Source organism: Lentinus tigrinus (assembly GCF_003813185.1).
Source record: "Lentinus tigrinus ALCF2SS1-7 unplaced genomic scaffold L226scaffold_6, whole genome shotgun sequence".
In the NCBI taxonomy this organism is placed as follows: domain Eukaryota; kingdom Fungi; phylum Basidiomycota; class Agaricomycetes; order Polyporales; family Polyporaceae; genus Lentinus; species Lentinus tigrinus.
This window is the reverse complement of record NW_027137915.1, coordinates 1639700-1659022: the sequence shown is the minus strand read 5'-3', so window position 1 is coordinate 1659022 and position 19323 is coordinate 1639700. Positions and strand designations below refer to the sequence as shown.

The window sequence follows — 19323 nt, the reverse complement described above, 5'->3', positions numbered from 1 at the left end:
CCACACCGACACGGTCACCCCACGCGACGCCCGCCGCCTCTGCCTCCCTCCTCTCCCCTCCCGGCCTCCCCAGCACGATGTCCAGCTCAAGCTCAAGAACACGGAAGTACAGCGCCGAGGAGAAAGAGCAGCTCCTCGCGAACCTCGACCTCGAAGGTCAGTGCCCTCGTCCGCCTCAGGCTGTTATCTGTCCTACCGACCGCACACGCGCCCGTAACCTCCAGTGTCACACAAGACGCGCCAGTTCGAGGAATGGCTGACGGACGTGCTCGAGAACTTCCGGCGGCACCAGGAGAGCCTCATCCTGCGCATGCCGCGCATCGTGCGCGACATGACCCTTCGCGAGTTCGTCAAGTACAATGGGGACATCCAGGCCGCCGTCAAGGGGCGAAATCGCGAGCTCCTGGGCAATGAGGACGCGACGATTGACCTTGGCACGCGGAAACGCAAGTGGGTCGAGAGTCAGGAGTCGGAGGAGAAGGCGGCGAAGGGGCAGCAGGAGGTCGAGGGCTCGAGAGGCATCAAGAACGGTATGTGGTGCCAAAAGCGCGTCGTGAGGCTATGGTTAATTGTCTCCGTAGCTCGGATGGTTGCTGCTACCCCCAAGAAGAAACCTGCGCCCCCACTTGCGCCTTCGACCGCACAGAAGTCGCGTCTTCCGATTACCAAGACCCCTGCAAAGGTACGTCCTCGTCGTATCGATAGCATCAGATTGTGTGTTCACGCTTGCAACCCCTACAGACACGTATCGTATCACGCGTACCCTCTGGCGCAGTCTCGCCAAGTCCTCAGAAGGGCGCATCCAAGCCATTAGGTTTCCCTCGAACACCATCCCGCTTCGCATCTCCTGCCAAACCGTCCCAAGCCACCCGTCCAGCCTCTCGAGTCCCGTCTACATCCACATTCAACCCTGTCCTGCCCTCTGAAGCAAACCATCCGCGTTGGCCACGCAAGAACGAACACATGCTCAGCGTAAACGGCTCTCCTCTCGCCAATCCATACCAACTGGACCTCAAGAACTGGTTCAAAGCCGTAGCAGAGGCCGATCCAGACGCCCCAGATGGCACAGGACCAGGGAAGGGAAAGGGAGCGGGGGCGGGCGGAGGGAAGACATTGAAGAAGCAGCGCAGTATCATCGTCCGTTCTGCATCGTCTTCTTCGCACTTAGGAGTATCCGGGTCAAGTTCGCAAGGCGGACACTCAAGATCCGCATCGCAAGCAACCCTTGTCGAGTCGGATTCCCAGCCAACAAACACGTGGAAAGGGAGTACGGTCATTGAGCGGGCGTCGTCATCGCTGGAGGATCCCTTCATCGGCCCGTCGTTCTCTGCCCTGGTCTCGGTACAGACGAGAGATGGGCACGTGCTCGAGTTCAACCCGCTCAAGACATCGCCGGAGGAGCTCGATGCGCTCGAGGGTATCACAGACAGCGCAAAGAAGCAGGCAAAGGAGGACATGGCGCGGCTGATACAGGGCGCGCTCGAGCGATGGAAGCTCAGCTGATCGTCCTCGTAGTAGTCCTTTGTCTGTTGCCTTCGGTTCCCTCGCCTCACAGTTCCATGGACAACTGCTGCATCAGTTTTTTTTTCGCCAGTGCCCATTGCTCGCATCGCATCATTACTTTGTCTTTCGTGTCTCTCCACTTCTTGGCATTTGTCTCCCACCCCGCATTGTAGAGTCCCGGCCGACTACTGTATCTTTACAAGGCGTGCTCCCAAACTGCACCGCTAATCCACACCGCAGCCTGCAGGACTGCAGCTCCGAGTCTCAGTACAAGAGCTCGAGGTACGCTGCCCGGCAGATCATCTCATCGCGGTTCCTCAGCTTGACGAGCAACTTCGAGTCATTGCGCAACCTGCGGAAAAATCAGCTTCAGAACCGTGATATGCGCAAGACATATTGACGCTCACCTTTGAGCTTGCGTCCGAAGCTCCAGGTACTGTGCCAGAGGCACTGCGCCAACCGCATGTCCCTCGCCGAGCGAGAGCGAAAAGCTACCAGTCGTCACATAACCGATGATTGTGTCGGTTGAAGGCCTTGCTTGTGAAAGCTAGAGGTTGTAGAATTAGTCTCGCGGGAGCCATCCAGAGGATCGTGCAGTCAGCAAACCTCGGTCTCATCAGGTCCATCCTGGATAAGCGAGAGCCCTTTCTTCCGCTTCGCCTCCGCCGTCATCCACGCCCTCGCCTCGTCATCCTCGACACGATGTATCACAGCCATATCGTCCGGACAGCCACGCCCCAGCAGGGTGATGCTGACATTAACCAAGGCGCCCTTGAGCAAGTCCTCAGGCCGCGAGCCAGCCTTGAGCGGAGCGAGCTTCCGCTTCGTCCGTGTCTTGTTGATCTGCGTGAGCAGCTCCGCAGCAGGACTCAACATTGGCGAGACCTTCGCAACGATCGCAGGCACGTCCGGACCACGAAGGAGCCACTGCTCGGCCTTCTGGTCCCCAGCTCCCTCGGCGCCAGTCGCCGTCCCGGGGGCGGTGGCGTCCACAGCCATGGCGTCCTCGTCCCTCTGCGTGTCCACAAACTCCTCGAGCTCCTGCGGCTCCGGGGGCTTTTCGGTGCCCAAGACGACGCCCCAGTCCGGGCGCCACGGGCTCCGCGTGCCCAGCTTGTCGTAGTTTGGCCGCTTCGCAGGCGGCTTGCGCTCCCAGGTCTCACGCTCGTCGTATGCCCTGTCCTCGGCGTAGTCATCGTACGCCTGCGTAGCGGGGATGTCGCGAGGGAAGTACGCGCAGCCGGCTTCGAAGGCCTGCGTCTGGCGCTCACGCTGCCCCCCAACGCGGGTTCCAGTGTAGATGAGCGATGAGAGGAAGGGCATGCCCCACCCCTGGGGAATGATGAGTGTCCACCCGTGCAAAGAGGTCGCAGTGGAGAGGCGGGTGTCTTGCGAGAGCGGGGCGTTCTCGACGGAGCGTTGGATGAGGAGCACGGGGATTCGGTCATCGTTGCGTTCGGACTTCAGTGGCGTGCCTGGAACGAGGTTCTGTGTGCTCATTGAGAGGGTGCTCGGTCACAATACGGTGATGAACGACGTACGTTCGATCGACGCTGGTCCAGGTCTTTCTTCTTGTACCGTGGCTTCCGTAATTTCATCCGGGTCTGTTCGTCCCATATCTGGCTTTGCGCCAGCGCGGCACACGGGAAGACTTGAGATGCAGGGGGAAGTGTGGACCCGCTCTCTTTGTTGAGTTTGGCGTTCTTGGGAGGGAAACTGTGACATGATAGCAAGCTTTAGCGATCGCTATGGGACCAGTCATGGAGACGCAACGCCCACCACAATCGCGGGTCATGTACGGTGAAACCGATCATCATACCCCGTGCAACCGAGCCAGAAGACTGCAAGCTCTTCAAAGAGTTCCAGAACTGTTAAGGCGGAGAGTCAGAAAACAAAGATATAAACACACGGAATGATTCCTGGAAACGTGCCTTCTTGAAGTCCTCCCGTTTGTCATCGACAGGCCGCAACGCGCCCTTGATAACTTGGCTCGACTTCGGGCCCATGATCTCAAAGACATTGAAGTGCTCCCTGAGGTCAGCCATCTCAATTGCGGCAACCCTCCCAACCTGCTTAGCCCCATCGAGCGCAAACGACGCTGAAAGTCGAAGCGCATCGTGCGCTTCTTCTGTAATCGATGGATGCACCCGTATCCAGACAGTGCGGATGCGCTGCTGCGTGTCGGTAGCAGGGGCAGTCTCCTTCTCCTTTCCTTTGCCTTTGCCTTTTCCCTTGCCACTTCCTCTCTGGATCACTGGTGGCGCATCGGTAGAGATGGCGTGCCAGAGCACGGTTGCGGGTCCAATGAGATTGTAGGGATATTTGTTATATCCGTAGATGTACGTCTCTGCGGCCCTGGTACCAGTCAGGAATCTGCATATCATCAGCTCAGTAGCCTTCTGAGAGTAAAGTGAACAAATCCTTACCTTGTAGCACCCATACTCGGTCCTTGGCAATCGCAACAGCTGTCCAAGATAGTGCGCAGCAGGTCTTCGGGGCCCTTCAGCTCGATGGTGGCAAAGTACGAGGCGTCGTGCAGGATTGACCCGTGTACGGACGCTCGATGCGATGGTCGGAAGGACTTCTCTGTCGGGGTCACTGCCTGGAGGTGTACGGCTCAGTTGAACTTCCAACCTGGCTCGCCAACCTTTCCGATGCACCCACCAATTTGTAGCCCCATATATTCTCCATGTGCATTCGTTTCGCGTGCCAGATGTGCGTTTCGAGCCATGTCTTGTCCTCTACAATCCATTTGATGTCAGAATAACGAGAGCGTGCACGATATGCTTGACATACTTTGCCGTCGGAGCAGATCGATTGTCCGCTTAACCCTCTTCAGCTTTCCGAGTTTGGGATTATGCCGGCCCAGTGCAGTCTTACGAGCAGGGTCCATCTGGCATGTTTGACAGAACGCGTGAGCGACACCGGGGTGTACAATGGGCAAGCTGGGTAGTACGTACCTCAGCACGAGCCTTGTCCCGCAACCTTAGAGGTACACGACGGACGTCATGGCTGGCTGCTCTTCGACGAAGATGTCTTGGGAGTTGTTGCCATGCACGACTTGTCGAGCTCGCGCTGATTCAAAAATCCATGTTCTAGGGTTCATTCGGACGTTGACTAGCATGGGGACATACCGTGCATTCTGCATGGCTTCGTGCATTGCATTGATCTCAAACGCCCTGGACTACCCCGCAGCGTTAAACGAAACTGGAGTATCGACGTGTATATATTGATCTAAGTGAACGTACCTCTGCGAATCTCTCCACGTCTAACGCGCCAGGAAGCCCCTTCATACCTGCAGAAACTAGACTGAGACTTCCTCCTGCCTGCGCTGACCTTCACTACTCACTGTCAAAGCGCACAGACTTCGACGGACCAGCAGCCGCATTTCCTCCTGAACCCGATGGACTACCCTCTTGCACTGCAATAGTCCGCGCGATCTGAGTCTTCTGTTTCTTCCGCTCGCGTCCAGACAGCTCGTCGGAGGTACGAGACTCGTTTTGTCGCTTCGGGCCATCTCGATGGCTGAGTGTCATTCAGATCCAGTAGAAAGCACACTATCACGCGTATAGTGAGCAAAACCCAGAATGTAGCACAAGCAGACGCGTCGAAGGTGGAGGTGGCTGCAAAACTCGAGGCTGAAGCCGCATCTCCTTTTCGGGAACACGCGTTACGCGCGGTGGCACGGACTTGTCGGCACACACGGGTTCGCCCGCTCACTACCACCATGGCCTCCCTTGCCGCACGCACCCTCCCTATCGCCCGGACACACAGCGTACGCGCAGCTCCAAGTCGCCTGCTCTCAACCACGCGGGTCGTGCGCCAGGAGGCGACGCCCAACCTGGGCTCCGTTCCCCCAGCGAAGAAGCCCGTCGGCGCGTTCCGCGGCGGGTGCGTGCCAATGGTGTCGTGTGTGATGCGGACTGTTTACAACTGACTTGTGGTATATAGAATCGTTGGATTTTTGTTCGGGTTCTCGCTGGCTTCGTCGCTGGCTGCATACCACCTGCTTGAAGAGTACAAGCTGGCTTCGGCCGCGTTGCAAGCGAGCGTGGAGGAGCTCCAGGCGAGCACACAAAAGGTACGTGCTTGTTTTGATGTTGTCTTCCAGAAGCTGCAACGTGCATCACGATTCAGGTTTCCGCGCATGTGAGGAGGATTGAGGCTGTAGAGAAGGAGCTGAAGGCTCTGAGTGAGACCTCGGCTACCAAAGAGGACATCTCTCGTGTGCGTGCTGAGATGAAGAAGTTGTACGATGGCCTCCATGTCGGTAAGCCTATACAGAACAAATCGAGTAAAGCGACACCTACTGAACGGCATCGCAGAATTCTTGGACCTGCGCGCGCACGTATGGGGCGTTCGTGAGTACTCTTCTGCATCCTCGGTATCGGTTCATGCTTATATGGTCATGGCGCAGAACAAGACCTCCACTCTCTCACCAAGAAGGAGAGTTCGACTGTTCGCCTTGTGTAGACCAATAGATACCCTGCTGCGTTTTCCGTCCTATGAGCTCCTCCACTGAGCGTGACCTGTTTAGGTTTCACATCCAGTGTGATTGTCAACCTGCTGCCGAGCTACAAGGATTCAGACATGATGCCATGTGGTGGGCTTGTACCAGCAACGCCGAATGGTCACTGGTCAGTACCTCAAGGTAGTTACAACAGGCGAAAGCTCGGTGAATCCTGATCCATGTTGGCAATTCGACCTCGGAAAGTCTCAGATAACTCATGTCCGGTCGTCAATGCATGACGTCTCGAAGTCACTGCGAGATGCCCACCATGCAGGGATGATGCGCTCGCTGCCATCGTTTGCCCTTGCGATCGTCGGACGATGTGTACGTGCCTGCTTGGGCGTGTCAATGTTTCGACTAACTGGCAGGAGGACACCATCTCTCCTGGTTGCAAGCCGTTACTCGTTGATTATCACCTTGTCCCTAGCGTCATAATGAGACTGCGTTGTCTCTTTTCCCATCGCTTGGGAGGACACAGCAGGACGGAGGCCGCTCGGCCCGCGCGGGCGCCCCGTTACTGCGAGGATGACTTACCGGATACGGTAGCCTAGCCGTGGTTCAATTGATTGCAGTTGTCAGGATGAAGAAACCAGGACAACACTGTTGCCCGGCGGGCAAGGCGCATTGGAAGTTCTGTTAGAAAAGCAATAAGTAAAGCACTCTCGACCCGTCGGCTCATTATCCGGGCCACGTCGGGCGTGTTTTCCGCGGCATGGCAACCGCGTGCCTTGTGGTCCCGCGGCCCGATCCAATGCTGCCGCGATGGGTGTTTCGCCGGGGGGTATAAAGCCTCGGGGGCCTGCGTCGACGTCCTTCATTCTGCTCGCAGCCAAGACCGGATCTTGCAAGTTCCTTTAAACCTTCTCGGTTCTTTGTTAGTCTTTGTCGTGGCTCGCCATGCTTATATAGAGCCTGATGCTGACAGACGTACACCTACAGGTCGCTGGCGTACCCTCTTTTGTCGATACAACCTCCCCGGTCAGGTCACCCTACACACAAGTTTTCACCATGGTCTCCATCAAGTCCTTCGCTGCTCTTGCCCTCTTCTCCTACCTTGCCGTTGCGGCCCCCGTTCGCCGTGAGGTTCCCCAGGAGCACTCGCACGAGCCCATCCTCACGGCCGTCCGTGCGACTCTCAACTTGAACAACCCCGACAAGATCGTCGACCCTGTCTTCGCTCTTCTTGGCGATGCCGCTGCCGCACAGGGTGCTGGTGACATCACAGTCAGTACCTTTGTTCTCTGCTGCAATCTTTGCACAATCTCATGACTTGTGTACAGGACCTCGCCTGCTTGCAACAAGCCGTTGCCGACCAGGCCTTCACCAACGGCAAGGCCGCCGGCGACGTTGACGCCATGGTCAACGCGCTGCTCTTCCGTGCCATCGAACGCAACACCGGCAAGGTTGGCCTCGCGTCCGCGCTCTGCACCCAGACTGCGAAGAACCCCGAGATCGCGGCGATCACGCAGCACCAAGACCCCGCGTCGCCCAATGCTGCCGCGACGAACAAGGCTATCGTCCTCGAGCTCGCCAAGCAGATCGCCGCCGTTGGCGGTAACCCGCAGGACGCGCTCAAGTCCGGCACGTTCGCCCCGGGCAACCTCAACGACAACACGGGCAAGGGCAACAGCTGCGACGACGCCAACGACCCGAACGGCTGCATCTTCACGCAGAACCTCCTCGTTGAGGACGCGACTGCGGACGAGATCAACGCTGCCGTTGCAGGCGTTTCGTCCGGCAACAACGCGGCTGCGAGTGCGAGGTGAGTTATCTCAATTCCCACATCCCAGGGCATATTCTGACACCAGCTTGTGCATATTAGCTCGTCTGCTGCTTCTGCCACGTCCAGCGCTGACTGTGCGGAGGAGACCGTCACCGTCACGGTGACTGCCTCTGCGACCGCGACCGACTCCGCCGCAACCTGCGCGCCCCCGAGCTCGACGGTGACGGTGACGATCACCCCCACGGCCACCGCCCGCCGCTAAGCTCCGTGCTTGCGTTCGGCTTGATGAAAGACTGGATCGTCCACCCTGGCATGGTGAAACAATTGCTGCACTGCGGAAGGAAGCCCCACGAGATACCTCCTTCCGTTACCCTCCTTCCTCCCTTCAGGCTTTAGCTTTGTTCTTCTTCCATAGGGATTGTTTGCAGCAATGTGTGTTATTAGCTTCTTCTTGAGCTCTTCCTGGTGATCTAGGTTGTATCGATATTTTTACTGCTTTGGCCTTTCATTCTTTTGTGTCTCCACCTGCTACTACAAACCAATACATCTCGCCCTCGGGCACAGAGACTGCGTGTGAGCTGATGTTGGACGTGAGGGTTAATTGACATGAAACCTTGTCAGTGTGTGCCATCCGGCGAGGACCGAGGTGATTGAGCGGCATATGTACTCGCGCGCTCCGTCCAATATCTCATGCAAGCCAGCAGCCGACCCCGCATTGTGGCTTGCTTGCTTCATACGCTCATCCTCTCCGCTCGTCGACTTAACCATCGCGTCTAACAGCCCCCTCGAGAGCGCAACACGATGTCCGACCGCGGATACATCAACCTCATACGCCACCTCACCCGCACAACCTCCACTCTCCCGCTCGAGACCCTCCAAGCCTCCATCGCACACTACCTCGCCCGTCCGCCTGTGCCAATCCCCGGCTCGCCCACCGCACTCACCGCGACCGTCCTCGGGAGCCCGCTCTTCCGTCCGTACACGTACGCGAAGCTCACCGCGCTCGCTGTCGCGTTCCGGCATGCCGTGCACCTGCGCGTCGCGGTGCACAAGGCGGATGCGGAGCAGAACCCACGGAGCATCCTGCCTCCGTCGCGCGGCGTGAATGTGTGTGCAAGGCTTGGGAGGTGGGTTAGGGCGACGTTGGAGGGCTTCGCGGGAAGCGCGGCCGTTGTGAGGCTTGCGTGTGCGTCGGGGATGTTGCTGGGCTTGCAGGACTGGGAGGCAGAGCTGAAGGTCTCGGAGAAGGAGGCGAGGGTCAGGGCGAAGGTGGAGGAAGAGGTGGTGCTTGCGCTTGCGGAGGTTGTGGATACGTATGCAAGGGAGGGCTCTGGATGGGAGACGGACTTCAAGAAGAGCCTGGAGGCGAAAGGTGTGGAGGAAGGTGAGTAACTCTTTGACTTGTGCGCGAACTCGAACTGAGAATCATCACAAGACCCGCTTGCGCTGGCTGTATTGCTTGCTTCTCAATGCGCACAGTATGTCGCGCCCGAACGTCTACAGGCACTTCCATTGCCGGTAAGCCACGTTCATACAATACATGTGCAGGCCTGTACTAATTCCAACCGGCGTGTAGACTGTCATAGACGTCCTAGTGTCCACAATCGAGCGATCTTACCACGCTGGGACATTTCTCTCGCAGGCCTCAACCGGAATGGGTCACGACGCGGATGGCAAGTTCACAATTCTCGTAAGTTCATGTCCTCGCATATTTGGCATTGCTCTGACCGCACGCCCTTTCCTGTAGTCTAAGAGCGCGTTCGCGCAAGCCGTGCGTAGTATCACAAGCTCCACATACATCGCGTCCATGGCTTCGTTAGCCAGGTTCACCGCGCTCTCGCTCACTGTACTGGTGGAGTCTCGACGCTTACCAGGTTGGGAGGCCATAGGACGCACACTCGCCCGTCTGCAGTCTCTCGCTGCTACAGTTGAGGGGGACTGGTCAAAGTGCCCTCTCGCCAGTGTGAGCGAAGATAGTCAATTCGCAGACGACAGCACACGCGAGATCGCAACCGCGACCTGGCAAGTTCTGAAGACGCTCCTCTTCACGAATCTCATGGTCCTGCAATCCATTCTATCTGCCGTCGTTTTCGTCCCTCGTCCTTATGGAGAACAATCCGGCGGTCCACCATCCGCCCCTCCGACCTCTCCATCGTCGTACACCATAGCTCTTGACGCTCTCCACACGCTCTCCCATCTGTCGTTCGTCATGCCGCAGTTCGGTGGGGTAGCGTCCAACTCCGAGTCAGGGCTGCCTGAGCTCAAACGGGCATTTTACATGGCTCTGGACGTGCTTTCAGCCAGTGAGGCCGAAGCGGGGAGGTTCGTCCAGGAGCTGTGCTATCACGAGAGTATATCTGCCAAGGGCAAAGGTTCGAGCATCTGTTCATCCGTGGGTATATTATGTGTATTGACTAGTTGGCCCAGCCGTGGAGACGCTCCCTCGTGTGCTGCTCGATGCAAAGAAGGCGTTTGCACTGGCTTGTGTGGAGCAACTCGTGCCGGTCTTGTCAGAAGCGGTCATCCAGTCCCAAGTATATCCTCTGTGCCACCCGTATGTCAACACCTTCGTACGTCGTCTAACGGAACTACTAACCCTGAGTGTAGATATCTATGGGACACAAACAATCGCGAGACGTACGAGTCGGCACATTCGGTAATGCTGGCTGTCTTCGCATCGCACGCAAAGGACGCTAGCATCCAAAGACAACCCGAGCCCGCGTTCGCAGAGAAAGTTGTGCCCATGTACGCCCACTGTCTCGTCGAGGTACGTTCTTGTACACACACTCTCAAAGTCGGGCAGGAACTGAACTCCGCGATCACAGAATTCGTTCGACGGTCGACTGAGCACGACCCAGCTCTGCATGGCGTACGCCGCGCTCGTCCGAAGCGCAAGCTCATTCGGATACGCTAGCGGCGCGCAAGGCGGCGGGAAAGACCTGGACGCCGACTCAATGGCCTGGTATTGCATCGAGGTGCTGCTCGATGCCATCCGGCACGCTCGCGCAGCACCAGTCAAGGCAACCTTGCCATATTCCCCCGACGCCCAAGCGTCCTCGTCCTCGTCGTCATCCTCGCCACCTGCTCCCGCTCAGGAGTCTTTCGATGTTCCCTCTGAGCACCTTCATCGGCTGCACCTCACGCTCATCGCCACTGTTCCTTCCGTCTCGCTCACGCTCCTCCCGCGTCTTTTGACTGAGGTCAAGGCGATCGTGGTGTCTGTCTCCGCACCATCACCGGTGAATCAAGCGACAGAGAAGCGCATCGAGGAGATGCGGACGGAGCTCGTGGAGGCGCTCTTCAAGGCGATCTCGCAGGACGTCGGTGACGCAGAGAAGGACTACGCCATCGAGTGGTGGTATGAGAATCGCGAGGAGCTGGTACTGGCCAAGGCTGGTGCCAGACACCCGGTATTCGACGGCGTCGAGACTTCCGCCCAGTCCAATACGTCGCCAGACATCGTATCCCGTCTATAGTCAGTCCCTTCGATACCCTGTTCTCTTCGCCTGTATTCCTTGGAATTGCTCAATCTCATCCATATCCATAACTTACTGTATGTTATATGCTCCCATTGATCAAGATGACCGTGCTAGTCCAACCACCAGAAGAGATATATGTATGAGAACCGCCTCATTACGAGACATTACAGCTTCGCCTTGTCCGCTTCCTTCTTCTTCGCCTCCGCCGCGGCCTTCTCCATCATGAACCGCGTCTCGGTCGCCGCCTCGGCGAGGTAGTGCTTGAGCGCTGCCGTGTTCCGCTTCAAGCTCGTGATCGTCCAGCGGATGTAGTGGTCGCCGATCGAGTACGAGAGTCCGTAGCCGTCGGGAACAACTGCAGAGCGCATCGGTCAGTATCAGCATCACATCCTTCCTTCTCTCTCTAGCAATGATAGAAGGAGAGAGCGCACCTTCACCGTAGCCCCAGCCGTCAAAGAAGGGCGAGGAGAGCTGAGAGGTGGACAGCTCCCAATGGCTGGTCTTGCTGAACGACTCGTCCGTGTAGATCTCAGGGACGGGCTCGCCCTCCTTCAGACACTTCTTCAGGCCAAAGAGGTGGCGGTCGACGCCCTGGCCGTCCGCTGCCCAAGCGGCGTACTGCAGATGACGCGAGACAGCCTTGCGGAACAACGCAGCACGGTGCTCGTCCTATTACCCCATCCTGATGAGCTCATCGTCCTCCGGCATCAACAGAAAAAAACAACACTCACAGTCTGCGCGGGGTCAAGCATCGCCTCCGCCCACGCCTTGCTCTCCTTGCTCGCGCTCCTAATAACCTCCGTCCGGCCCAGCTGGTACTTCCGCGTCTGCGCGCTCTCGTAGCACACGCCGGGGCGGTTGAACATCTTGTGGAACGCGAGCTGCTTCACGAGCTGCGCCCACGCGTCCGGGCTCGCCTTGTGCGCCTTGATGTACTCCTTGCCGTAGCCCTCGTAGTGCAGCACCTCCATGTCGTGCTGGCCGACGAGCGCGTCAAAGTGCCCCTCCGCGTCCGCGACGTAGCCCTTTGTCTTCGCGTCGAGCGTGAACGTCAGCTCTTGCGGCGGCGGGAGGTCTGCGCCCGTCGATGCGGTGCGCGCGGGCCCGAGGTCAACCTTGCCCGCGGCGAGGGAGGCGAGGATGAACTCGTTCAGGCGCAGGGTAGGCGTACCGTCCATGCAGGAGTGCTCGCCGAGGAAGCCGGACTTGCCGTTCTCGAACACGATGACTGCAGGTGGCGTCAGTCACGGAACACAAATGAGGCAGGTACGGGGAAGAGGGACGTACGCTGGTGCTTGTCGTAGAAGCGGTTCTTGCCATCACCGACCCAACATTGCCAGCTTGCCTGTTCACGAGTCACGGGCGCGGTATCATCCAAGCAAACCACGATCATAGCAGACTCGATCTCCTCGAGTGTGGCCGCGTTCGATGGTGATGCTGCAAGTAGAGCTGCGCGAGCCTAATGCAAAGTCAGCACAGTCACCCCCAAGTCTACCACAGGAAACCAACTCACGTCTGTCCAGATGTCACGGTTTTCCGAGGTGAGCGCACCGACCGGGATCGCCTTCTCGTTGCCCGCCAACTCGATGACCTTCTCGATCTGCGCCTCGAGCTCGGCTGCTGAGAGTTCGCGGCCAGACTTGTCAGCGAGAGGAACCTTGAAGAACTTGTTCTTGCGAACAAAGACAACGTGGTTGTGCGTCGCAGGGTCGAACTTCTTCGCAGTGTCCGAAGGCTTGGTGGGGTAACGACTCGAGTGGAAGCTGCACCGACCGATCAGCGCGAGGTTGCTAGGTGACTGCAACGGGATACTTACAGCCATTCGTATGACTTCATCGCCAAGGGCGCGCCGCGCACCTTCTCCGGCTCGAGCTGTTCGCTGGCGGACATCCACGTCAACGCTCGTAACAGCCAAAGTACCACACCACCACAAACACGCACCTCTCAACGAGCGCACGGAACGGCAAGACAGCCTTCAAGAGCTGCGCCGCCCTCTTCGCCTGCGACGGCCGCGTCTTGTCGTCCACATGCACATAGAAGTAGCTCACATACACCACGACCGGGTCGCGGTAGCCCATGTACGCCGCCTCGTTCCACCACTCCGCGAGCCAGTTCGCGACGCCGGGCTGCGCCGCGCGCTGCTGCAGGCGCTCCTGGAGCACCTTGCTCTGCTCCGAGTCGAGGAACTTCTGCACCGCGGCCTGCGTCTTCGCGAACTGCTCCTTCGTGACGTGCGGCTCGACCGTCTCGAGGTACTTCGCGGCAGTGGAGGAGAGTGTGGGCACGGGCAGCTTCGGGAGCGAGGCTTCGTACCGGAGCATGGGGCCCTTGCTGGGGTCCGCGACGTACCCAGGTGGTACCTCCGACTTGCGGGGCGCGGAGGTTTTGAGAGTGCGTGGTTTCGACATCGCAGGTCTATGTGACTTCTATGGTGATGTTAGTCTAGTCGCTCCGGCGGAATGTAGGGAATCTAAGTAAGTGAGAGGGGAGATGGGAGTCGAGAGGCGGCGTCGTGTACAGCGCGCAACGCGATGGTAGTGCGCTCGAAGGCTGTCACCTCTCACTGCGTGTATAACGAGAGGAGCGGTGGATTGGTAAAGCTGTCGAGGTTTGGGACAAGGCGACCCGTCTGCTCGAGATGGCGAGGCTCCGCAAAGACGGACTCCCGCGAAACCTTGCTGCACCACCTCACGGAAATGCATCGGCTTGAGAACCTGCACGAATTGGAGCACATTCCAGCAAGCACGCGAGGCGCGACGGGACGCCGCAATATGCAAGAGAACGCAGCCGGTAGGGGGAGGAGGGGTTGGCTAGGCAAGGCAAGAACATCATGGACGCAGTGAATGCAAGGCAGACTTCATGGACTCTCAGCGCGTCCAGGGCGTCCGAGTCCTGCACCTGTAGCGGCCCGTCCCGCGACTTTGTCTATATGCTCGACCGTTCCCACATTCTAAGTCCACCCGTTCAATGTCCATCCCAGCTTCCTATGTCCCACCATCCCGTGCTGTGAACTGTGCAGGCTCACATGCATGTGCCCTCACCCCGTGCGCGATCGAAAGAAGACAAAGAAGCCCCGATTTAACGTTCGCACTCACCAAAAACGAAACAGACCGAGAAGTAGTGCGTCGCGTTGTCTGGAACATGAAAGAGGTCGTCCTGGGGTGGGTAGGGTGTTGTGCAATGCGGTCGCGGTCCAAGGGAGAGGAGCAGCGGCCGATCGCAGCGGAATGCGGGGTAGGTATATACGTATGCGAGTCCCGCTGGTCGGGATCCCCCAGGCAGCAGGCTAGAGCCGACTGTTGTCCGTAGAGGGCGTTAGAGTGGGCGTGATCAGGATGTGGAGGCTTGAGCGGGGTGCGCCGAGAACCACGAGAACACCCAAGCTCAGTCTAATTTCGATCAAGGCACGAGTCGTCTAGTAAGTAGTGGCAGCAGCAAGCACTGGCAGAGCGCGACAGTCCCCCGATGTCGCAGTGTCGGGGCTCGTCGCGCGCGAGGACAGCGGGCATATATGGATGCCCTCCGGCAATGGCTCTCCCCCGCATCCGGGCTTGATCTTCACGAGACTCTCTGTCCTTGTGTCATCGTCGCGGCAGTTTCCAAGAGCCGGCCTTTCAAGACGATGTTCCCCGGCCTCCTGCCGCACCCACCCGCGATGCTCTCTCAAGCTTCAAAATGAGATCTACATGCGTACATCTCCAAGTACATTAGTCTGAACATATATACACGTCCTGCAACACGTCCGAACGACCGAATAAGTAGGTGCTACAGCTGCTGCGCAAGTAGCCCGAGACGACCCAATCAACTTGAAGCGGCAGCCGGCCCGCATCAGGGACACAATTTCCCGGCCACCTCCTCGATCAGCTTGCGCATCTCCGGCTTCTGCACCCCAGACTCCCCGCATCCACCCTTCTCGAGCTTACTCCTCAGAGTGTCTCTAGACTGCAGCACCTCCAACAGCGACGCGAGCTGGCCCTCGTACGACGGCGACAACCGCAGCAAGAACGCGAGCGCCGCGACCAGCCGATGCACTAGTAGAGTAGCCACACATCAGCTTCATCGACACAAACTTACAACACGAAAGCACTCACCAACTTCCTCGCTCTTCGTCTCATTCGACAACGTCTCCAGAACCGCGCTCACCAGCTCCACCTCCCACTCCTCGTCCTCCTCCACCTCCACCGGCGCCGCTCCCGTCGTAGCGCCCCTCAGCTTCTCGACCCTGCTCCGCTGCAGCGTCGCCGCAACATTGAACGCGAGACTCGCCGCCGCCGTGCGCACCGCCGCGTCGTCGTGCAGCAGGGTCGCGACCACCACGCGCGTCACCTGCGCCCGCTTCCCCCCAGGGGCCGCGCGCGCGAGGATCGTCTTGGCCAGCACGGCGTGCGCGAACCCGTTTGCGAGCATGCGCAGGACGGTGAGCAGGTAGTTGCGCCCGGCAGCCTTCTGTTCCGGGTCGCCGTTGTCGAGGACGTCGAGGGCCTGATGTACGAGGACGTCTAAAGGGTTGTGAGTGCCAGCGGGACCAGCGAGCCAGTTCGCGACGTGCTCGTCTAGCACCGCCAGACGCCATAGATCGGCTAGAGGGAACAGCTGAGGTGGCTTCAGCGCAGCGGTGAGACTAGACGTCAAGGATGCCCAGCTGGTCAGTATCTGTGGGGTCGTTGGAACGGCAGGTTTCTTTGCCGGGGTAGCTGCCGACGCGGTCTTGTCGGGGAAGCGGGACTTCAGGAACGGCACGAGTGACACAGAGAGGGCCTGTTTGGCGCTATTGAGCTCAGTAGATTGAGAAGCAGCGTCGATGAATGAGGCGAGCTTGGCTGATACCGTGTCCAAGGGCGGAACCTGTGTAAATAGGATGGGGTTTGTCGAGAGCGCCTCTACTGCCGGCAACGACAACTTCGTGTGCGGATGTGCTGAGCGGCGTATCAGTCAGCCTTTGCGAACGCTCATCGGAGTGCAGTCAACTCACGAGGGTATGCCTGGTATAGCAGCAAGTCGACTTGCGTGCGCAACTCTGGTGCATTGACACCTTTCAGCTCATACGTCTGTGTGAGTACACCAGCCATGTCACCGTCAGCACACAAAGAAACCCCACCCCCCAGCCTCCCCACTCACCTTCTTCCCATCCAAGAAGAACAAGAACGTCGGAGTGACCCTCACGCCCCACTCCTGCCCGACCTGCCCTCCCATCCCCACACTCATGTCGACCTTCACGAACGCCGGCCTGCCGCCATCGCGCCCATGCGTCTTCTGGTGCGCGATCTCCTCAAACACGGGCTCGATCATCCTGCACGGCCCGCACGTCGCGGACGTGAAGAACACCACCACCGCCTTGTGCGCCTGCAGCAGCCCGTGCAGCGACGACGGGTTCGTGCAGATGTGGATCGGGCCCGCGACGGTGGAGCTCCCTGGGGCGGGAGGACGCGGGAGCGAGGTCGGCGCGGAGAGAGAGCCTGTGGAGTACGCTTGCTGGGCGACGGCTTGTAGGAGTGCTGATGCGAGCGCAGGGTTGGGGGACGCGGACGCAGCTTGCTGGAGTGCGTTCGGAGAGGGCGCGACGGGAGGGGTGGGTGCGGCGCCAGGGACGGGACGACGGAACATCGCGTCAATTGTTGGGCGGAGAGCAGCTCCGAATGGCGTAGAGAGGAAGTCGGAAGGGAGATCTGGGAGGAAAGTCAGGGCCCGAAGTCGGACGTGGGTTGACGGCATACGCACCACTGATCCATGAGGGTATAGAGCCTCCAGTCAAGAATCCGATGCAATCGTTCGTGAATGAGTTGCAGTTGAACTCTACAGCACATTCAGTCCTGCTTCATGCATGCGGCAGGATAGCGGGAGGAGACAACGCACCTAGTAAATGGTACTACCATACTGAATCAGCATCCAACCGCGCAACAGCCCTTATAAGCACACTTACTTTGTCCGCGGTATAATGGTCGCGTATCTCGTCCAGATACTCGTCAAACGTCTGCTCATCTAACGATGTTTCTCCCATATCCAAAATCTGCAGCGGTTGTCCATGCTTCCAAACCCTCAGCACCCCGTACCCTACGCGCGCATAGAGACAAGACGGAAACTCACATGAGACTGTCCCGGCTTCACGATCGAGATGCCCTGCCCGTAAAACACTTCTTTTCCAAAGACAACTACCGATGTATGCCTGCGCTTCATTGATCTCTCTCTCACTTCTCCTTCAATAAGCAGTGAACCGAGCCGAACGCACCATATTCCATCTATCTGCCTCCCGGTGAGCTGCCTCGATAGCTGCTTGGCCAGGCCGTTGCTGAGGTCATAGACGTAGAGCTGGACCTTGGCCATCTATCGCGTTTCTTCTAGGTAGCTTGTGTACTGAATGCGAGAGTTAAAAGTATAATAGACAAAAGAGGTCGTGGTGGTAGAGATGAGAGCGAGGGTTGCGCAAGCTGTTACATAGAAGTGATCGGCAGCCGGGAAGGCGACGCGTCCCAGGGGCGACGTCATCGCCCGATCTCCCTTGCGCGCTCGTACGCGTGATTTCCAGAATTCTCCTTCTCGAGCGAGCGTTAAGGCATCCAAACAGACTTCGCTGAACGCAAGGAACACGCCCCAGGGCTACATACTTCTTGAGGCGGGCATCCGAGGGATGGCATGGTCCAAATTGTAGCTCTATTTTGTAAATTGTCGAGAGCGTAGCATGACATGCGGGGTAGTAGGTGGTGCAGATGAGAAGAAAGACATCTATGTACTACACTACTGTACAAGCCCCATGGGGGCAAAATTATGAGTACATGAAGATGTGAGGGGAGATGATGAGAGTGCGAAAGCAATGATCAAATGATGCAGCAGGAGTCGTGAGGCTGTCAAGAACACAAACTGAAAGCAATCCGCCAGCGGACGCTCATGCCGTCTCCGACTTGGGGAGGATCTCGAAGCGGAGGCGGTCGCCCTCGGGCGTGATCCTGACCTGCTCCATCGTGTCGACGATGAAGTGCGCGCCGCAGTTCTCGATCTTCGAACGCTCGTGGCTCGTGCAGACCGCGATGACGGTCGCGCCGGAGGCGACGCCCGCCTTGATGCCAGAAGGCGAGTCCTCGAAGACGACGCAGCGCTTCGCGTCGAAGCCGAGCTCCTTCGCGGCCAGCAGGAAGGGGTCGGGCGCGGGCTTGCCGGCCTTGAGACGCTTGTCGTCAGCGGTGATCGTCACCTCTGGCGGAGTGATGCCGACGCGGGTCATGCAACCGTAGGCTGCAAGGAGGAGTGAAGTCAGCATCAAGTACGAATGCATATACGAAGAATGTGGCACATACCATAAGTCTTTGCGCCAGAAGTCGCAACGGCGTAGCGGCCCTTGGGAATCGAGTCCATGATCCTCTTGACGCCAGGGAGGATGCGCACGGAACGGTCGACGGCAGCGGCCTCGACCTGCCACGCCTGAAGCTGGTGCTTCTTGACAAGCTCATCGCGCCAGTTGGGGTTGACACCCTCCTGTTCCTCAACGATGGTATCCTCGAACGTCGCAGCGTCGGCTTCGGGGATCGACTGGGTCAGGGTGAGGAGAGACGAGACGCGGTGGAGGAAGGAAGGGCGGCGGAAGGCGGTGAGCTGGGCAAGGGAGCCGACAAAGGATGGTGCACGAGACGACGCGCGGGAGTTGGGCGTCGAGCTCGAGGGGGTGAGGGCAGGCGTCGCAGCACCAGAGTCAACGGGGGTGCTGGGCTGGGAGCCGGGGCCGTGCTTGTGGTAGGCGTCGGCGAAGTAGAGGATGGACTCCTCGAACGCCTGGACCTCGTCGTCCATCTCGTGAGCCTTGATTTGCGGCTTGAACTGGGCGAGGTTGTCGACGGCGCGCTTGCCGTGGGTGGCAGCAATCACGTAGGCTGGGTCCTGCCCGATATCCTTGGCGACCTTGCCCCATGCGGCCTCGACAGCAGCGATAGAGTCGGTGAGGGTGCCGTCCTGTCAACACACTCCCTTGGTTAGCATAGGTCTGGAAGGACGGAAGGGAGTTGTACACACCATATCAAAGAGAACGGCGTCCGCATGGAAGGTAGCGGGGCCGGATGAGGATGACCTCTCAGAAGAGACAGAGACGGTCTGAGGCGCGGTCGACATGGTCTGGGGGGTAG

General features: G+C 58.6%; 8 protein-coding genes across 8 annotated transcripts; 4 read left to right on the top strand and 4 right to left on the bottom strand.

Moving 5' to 3' along the window:
- The first annotated feature begins 2 nt into the window (after positions 1 to 2).
- L226DRAFT_482837 (uncharacterized protein) lies at positions 3 to 1769 on the top strand. Its single transcript, XM_067676985.1, has 4 exons — positions 3 to 156; positions 225 to 530; positions 582 to 682; positions 742 to 1769. The coding sequence occupies exons 1-4, from the start codon at positions 78 to 80 to the stop codon at positions 1501 to 1503; spliced, it is 1248 nt and encodes a 415-aa protein (XP_067538561.1). The 5' UTR covers positions 3 to 77; the 3' UTR covers positions 1504 to 1769.
- On the bottom strand, positions 1768 to 4796 carry L226DRAFT_544373 (POP1-domain-containing protein; the record flags this gene model as incomplete). Its single annotated transcript, XM_067682270.1, has 12 exons — positions 1768 to 1855; positions 1911 to 2050; positions 2110 to 2991; positions 3045 to 3219; positions 3283 to 3371; positions 3435 to 3876; positions 3930 to 4105; positions 4168 to 4244; positions 4300 to 4396; positions 4464 to 4578; positions 4638 to 4687; positions 4752 to 4796. The coding sequence occupies 12 exons, from the start codon at positions 4794 to 4796 to the stop codon at positions 1768 to 1770; spliced, it is 2376 nt and encodes a 791-aa protein (XP_067538560.1).
- Positions 4797 to 5230: 434 nt separating this feature from the next.
- L226DRAFT_568958 (uncharacterized protein) lies at positions 5231 to 5976 on the top strand (the record flags this gene model as incomplete). The annotated part of the gene is made up of 5 exons (XM_067684230.1): positions 5231 to 5394; positions 5455 to 5584; positions 5641 to 5773; positions 5829 to 5864; positions 5921 to 5976. 5 exons carry the CDS (start codon positions 5231 to 5233, stop codon positions 5974 to 5976), a joined length of 519 nt encoding a protein of 172 aa, XP_067538559.1.
- A 1045-nt stretch (positions 5977 to 7021) lies between these two features.
- L226DRAFT_458808 (uncharacterized protein) lies at positions 7022 to 7998 on the top strand (the record flags this gene model as incomplete). The annotated part of the gene is made up of 3 exons (XM_067675469.1): positions 7022 to 7237; positions 7294 to 7775; positions 7836 to 7998. The coding sequence occupies 3 exons, from the start codon at positions 7022 to 7024 to the stop codon at positions 7996 to 7998; spliced, it is 861 nt and encodes a 286-aa protein (XP_067538558.1).
- Positions 7999 to 8537: 539 nt separating this feature from the next.
- Positions 8538 to 11212, top strand: L226DRAFT_544371 (uncharacterized protein; the record flags this gene model as incomplete). The annotated part of the gene is made up of 7 exons (XM_067682269.1): positions 8538 to 9120; positions 9172 to 9254; positions 9313 to 9426; positions 9484 to 10108; positions 10164 to 10290; positions 10344 to 10503; positions 10562 to 11212. 7 exons carry the CDS (start codon positions 8538 to 8540, stop codon positions 11210 to 11212), a joined length of 2343 nt encoding a protein of 780 aa, XP_067538557.1.
- A 74-nt stretch (positions 11213 to 11286) lies between these two features.
- On the bottom strand, positions 11287 to 13638 carry L226DRAFT_532732 (acyltransferase ChoActase/COT/CPT). Its single transcript, XM_067680320.1, has 8 exons — positions 13157 to 13638; positions 13032 to 13094; positions 12729 to 12978; positions 12504 to 12674; positions 12479 to 12481; positions 11947 to 12441; positions 11647 to 11884; positions 11287 to 11570 (listed from the first exon to the last, which is right to left on the bottom strand). Exons 1-8 carry the CDS (start codon positions 13621 to 13623, stop codon positions 11380 to 11382), a joined length of 1878 nt encoding a protein of 625 aa, XP_067538556.1. The 5' UTR covers positions 13624 to 13638; the 3' UTR covers positions 11287 to 11379.
- A 1254-nt stretch (positions 13639 to 14892) lies between these two features.
- Positions 14893 to 17654, bottom strand: L226DRAFT_611156 (DUF862-domain-containing protein). Its single transcript, XM_067686244.1, has 9 exons — positions 17442 to 17654; positions 17300 to 17378; positions 17136 to 17240; positions 17069 to 17081; positions 16934 to 17008; positions 16334 to 16881; positions 16188 to 16263; positions 15307 to 16131; positions 14893 to 15246 (listed from the first exon to the last, which is right to left on the bottom strand). The coding sequence occupies exons 1-9, from the start codon at positions 17534 to 17536 to the stop codon at positions 15044 to 15046; spliced, it is 2019 nt and encodes a 672-aa protein (XP_067538555.1). The 5' UTR covers positions 17537 to 17654; the 3' UTR covers positions 14893 to 15043.
- A 441-nt stretch (positions 17655 to 18095) lies between these two features.
- L226DRAFT_457998 (HAD-like protein) lies at positions 18096 to 19309 on the bottom strand (the record flags this gene model as incomplete). Its single annotated transcript, XM_067675415.1, has 3 exons — positions 18096 to 18442; positions 18505 to 19153; positions 19214 to 19309. 3 exons carry the CDS (start codon positions 19307 to 19309, stop codon positions 18096 to 18098), a joined length of 1092 nt encoding a protein of 363 aa, XP_067538554.1.
- Positions 19310 to 19323: the final 14 nt, after the last annotated feature.

Excerpts from the sequence above, each read along its gene's own strand:
- L226DRAFT_611156 (XM_067686244.1), bottom strand. The coding sequence starts at position 17,536 with ATGGCCAAGGTCCAGCTCTACGTCTATGACCTCAGCAACGGCCTGGCC. Across the intron at positions 17,379-17,441 it reads AGGCAGATAGATGGAATATG|GCATACATCGGTAGTTGTCT; the intron begins GTGCGTTCGGCT and ends AATGAAGCGCAG. Across the intron at positions 15,247-15,306 it reads GACGAAGAGCGAGGAAGTTG|TGCATCGGCTGGTCGCGGCG; the intron begins GTGAGTGCTTTC and ends CTACTCTACTAG.
- L226DRAFT_532732 (XM_067680320.1), bottom strand. The coding sequence starts at position 13,623 with ATGTCGAAACCACGCACTCTCAAAACCTCCGCGCCCCGCAAGTCGGAG. Across the intron at positions 13,095-13,156 it reads TTCCGTGCGCTCGTTGAGAG|CGAACAGCTCGAGCCGGAGA; the intron begins GTGCGTGTTTGT and ends GATGTCCGCCAG. Across the intron at positions 12,979-13,031 it reads ATGAAGTCATACGAATGGCT|CTTCCACTCGAGTCGTTACC; the intron begins GTAAGTATCCCG and ends CGGTCGGTGCAG.
- L226DRAFT_482837 (XM_067676985.1), top strand. The coding sequence starts at position 78 with ATGTCCAGCTCAAGCTCAAGAACACGGAAGTACAGCGCCGAGGAGAAA. Across the intron at positions 157-224 it reads CGCGAACCTCGACCTCGAAG|TGTCACACAAGACGCGCCAG; the intron begins GTCAGTGCCCTC and ends CGTAACCTCCAG. Across the intron at positions 531-581 it reads CTCGAGAGGCATCAAGAACG|CTCGGATGGTTGCTGCTACC; the intron begins GTATGTGGTGCC and ends TTGTCTCCGTAG.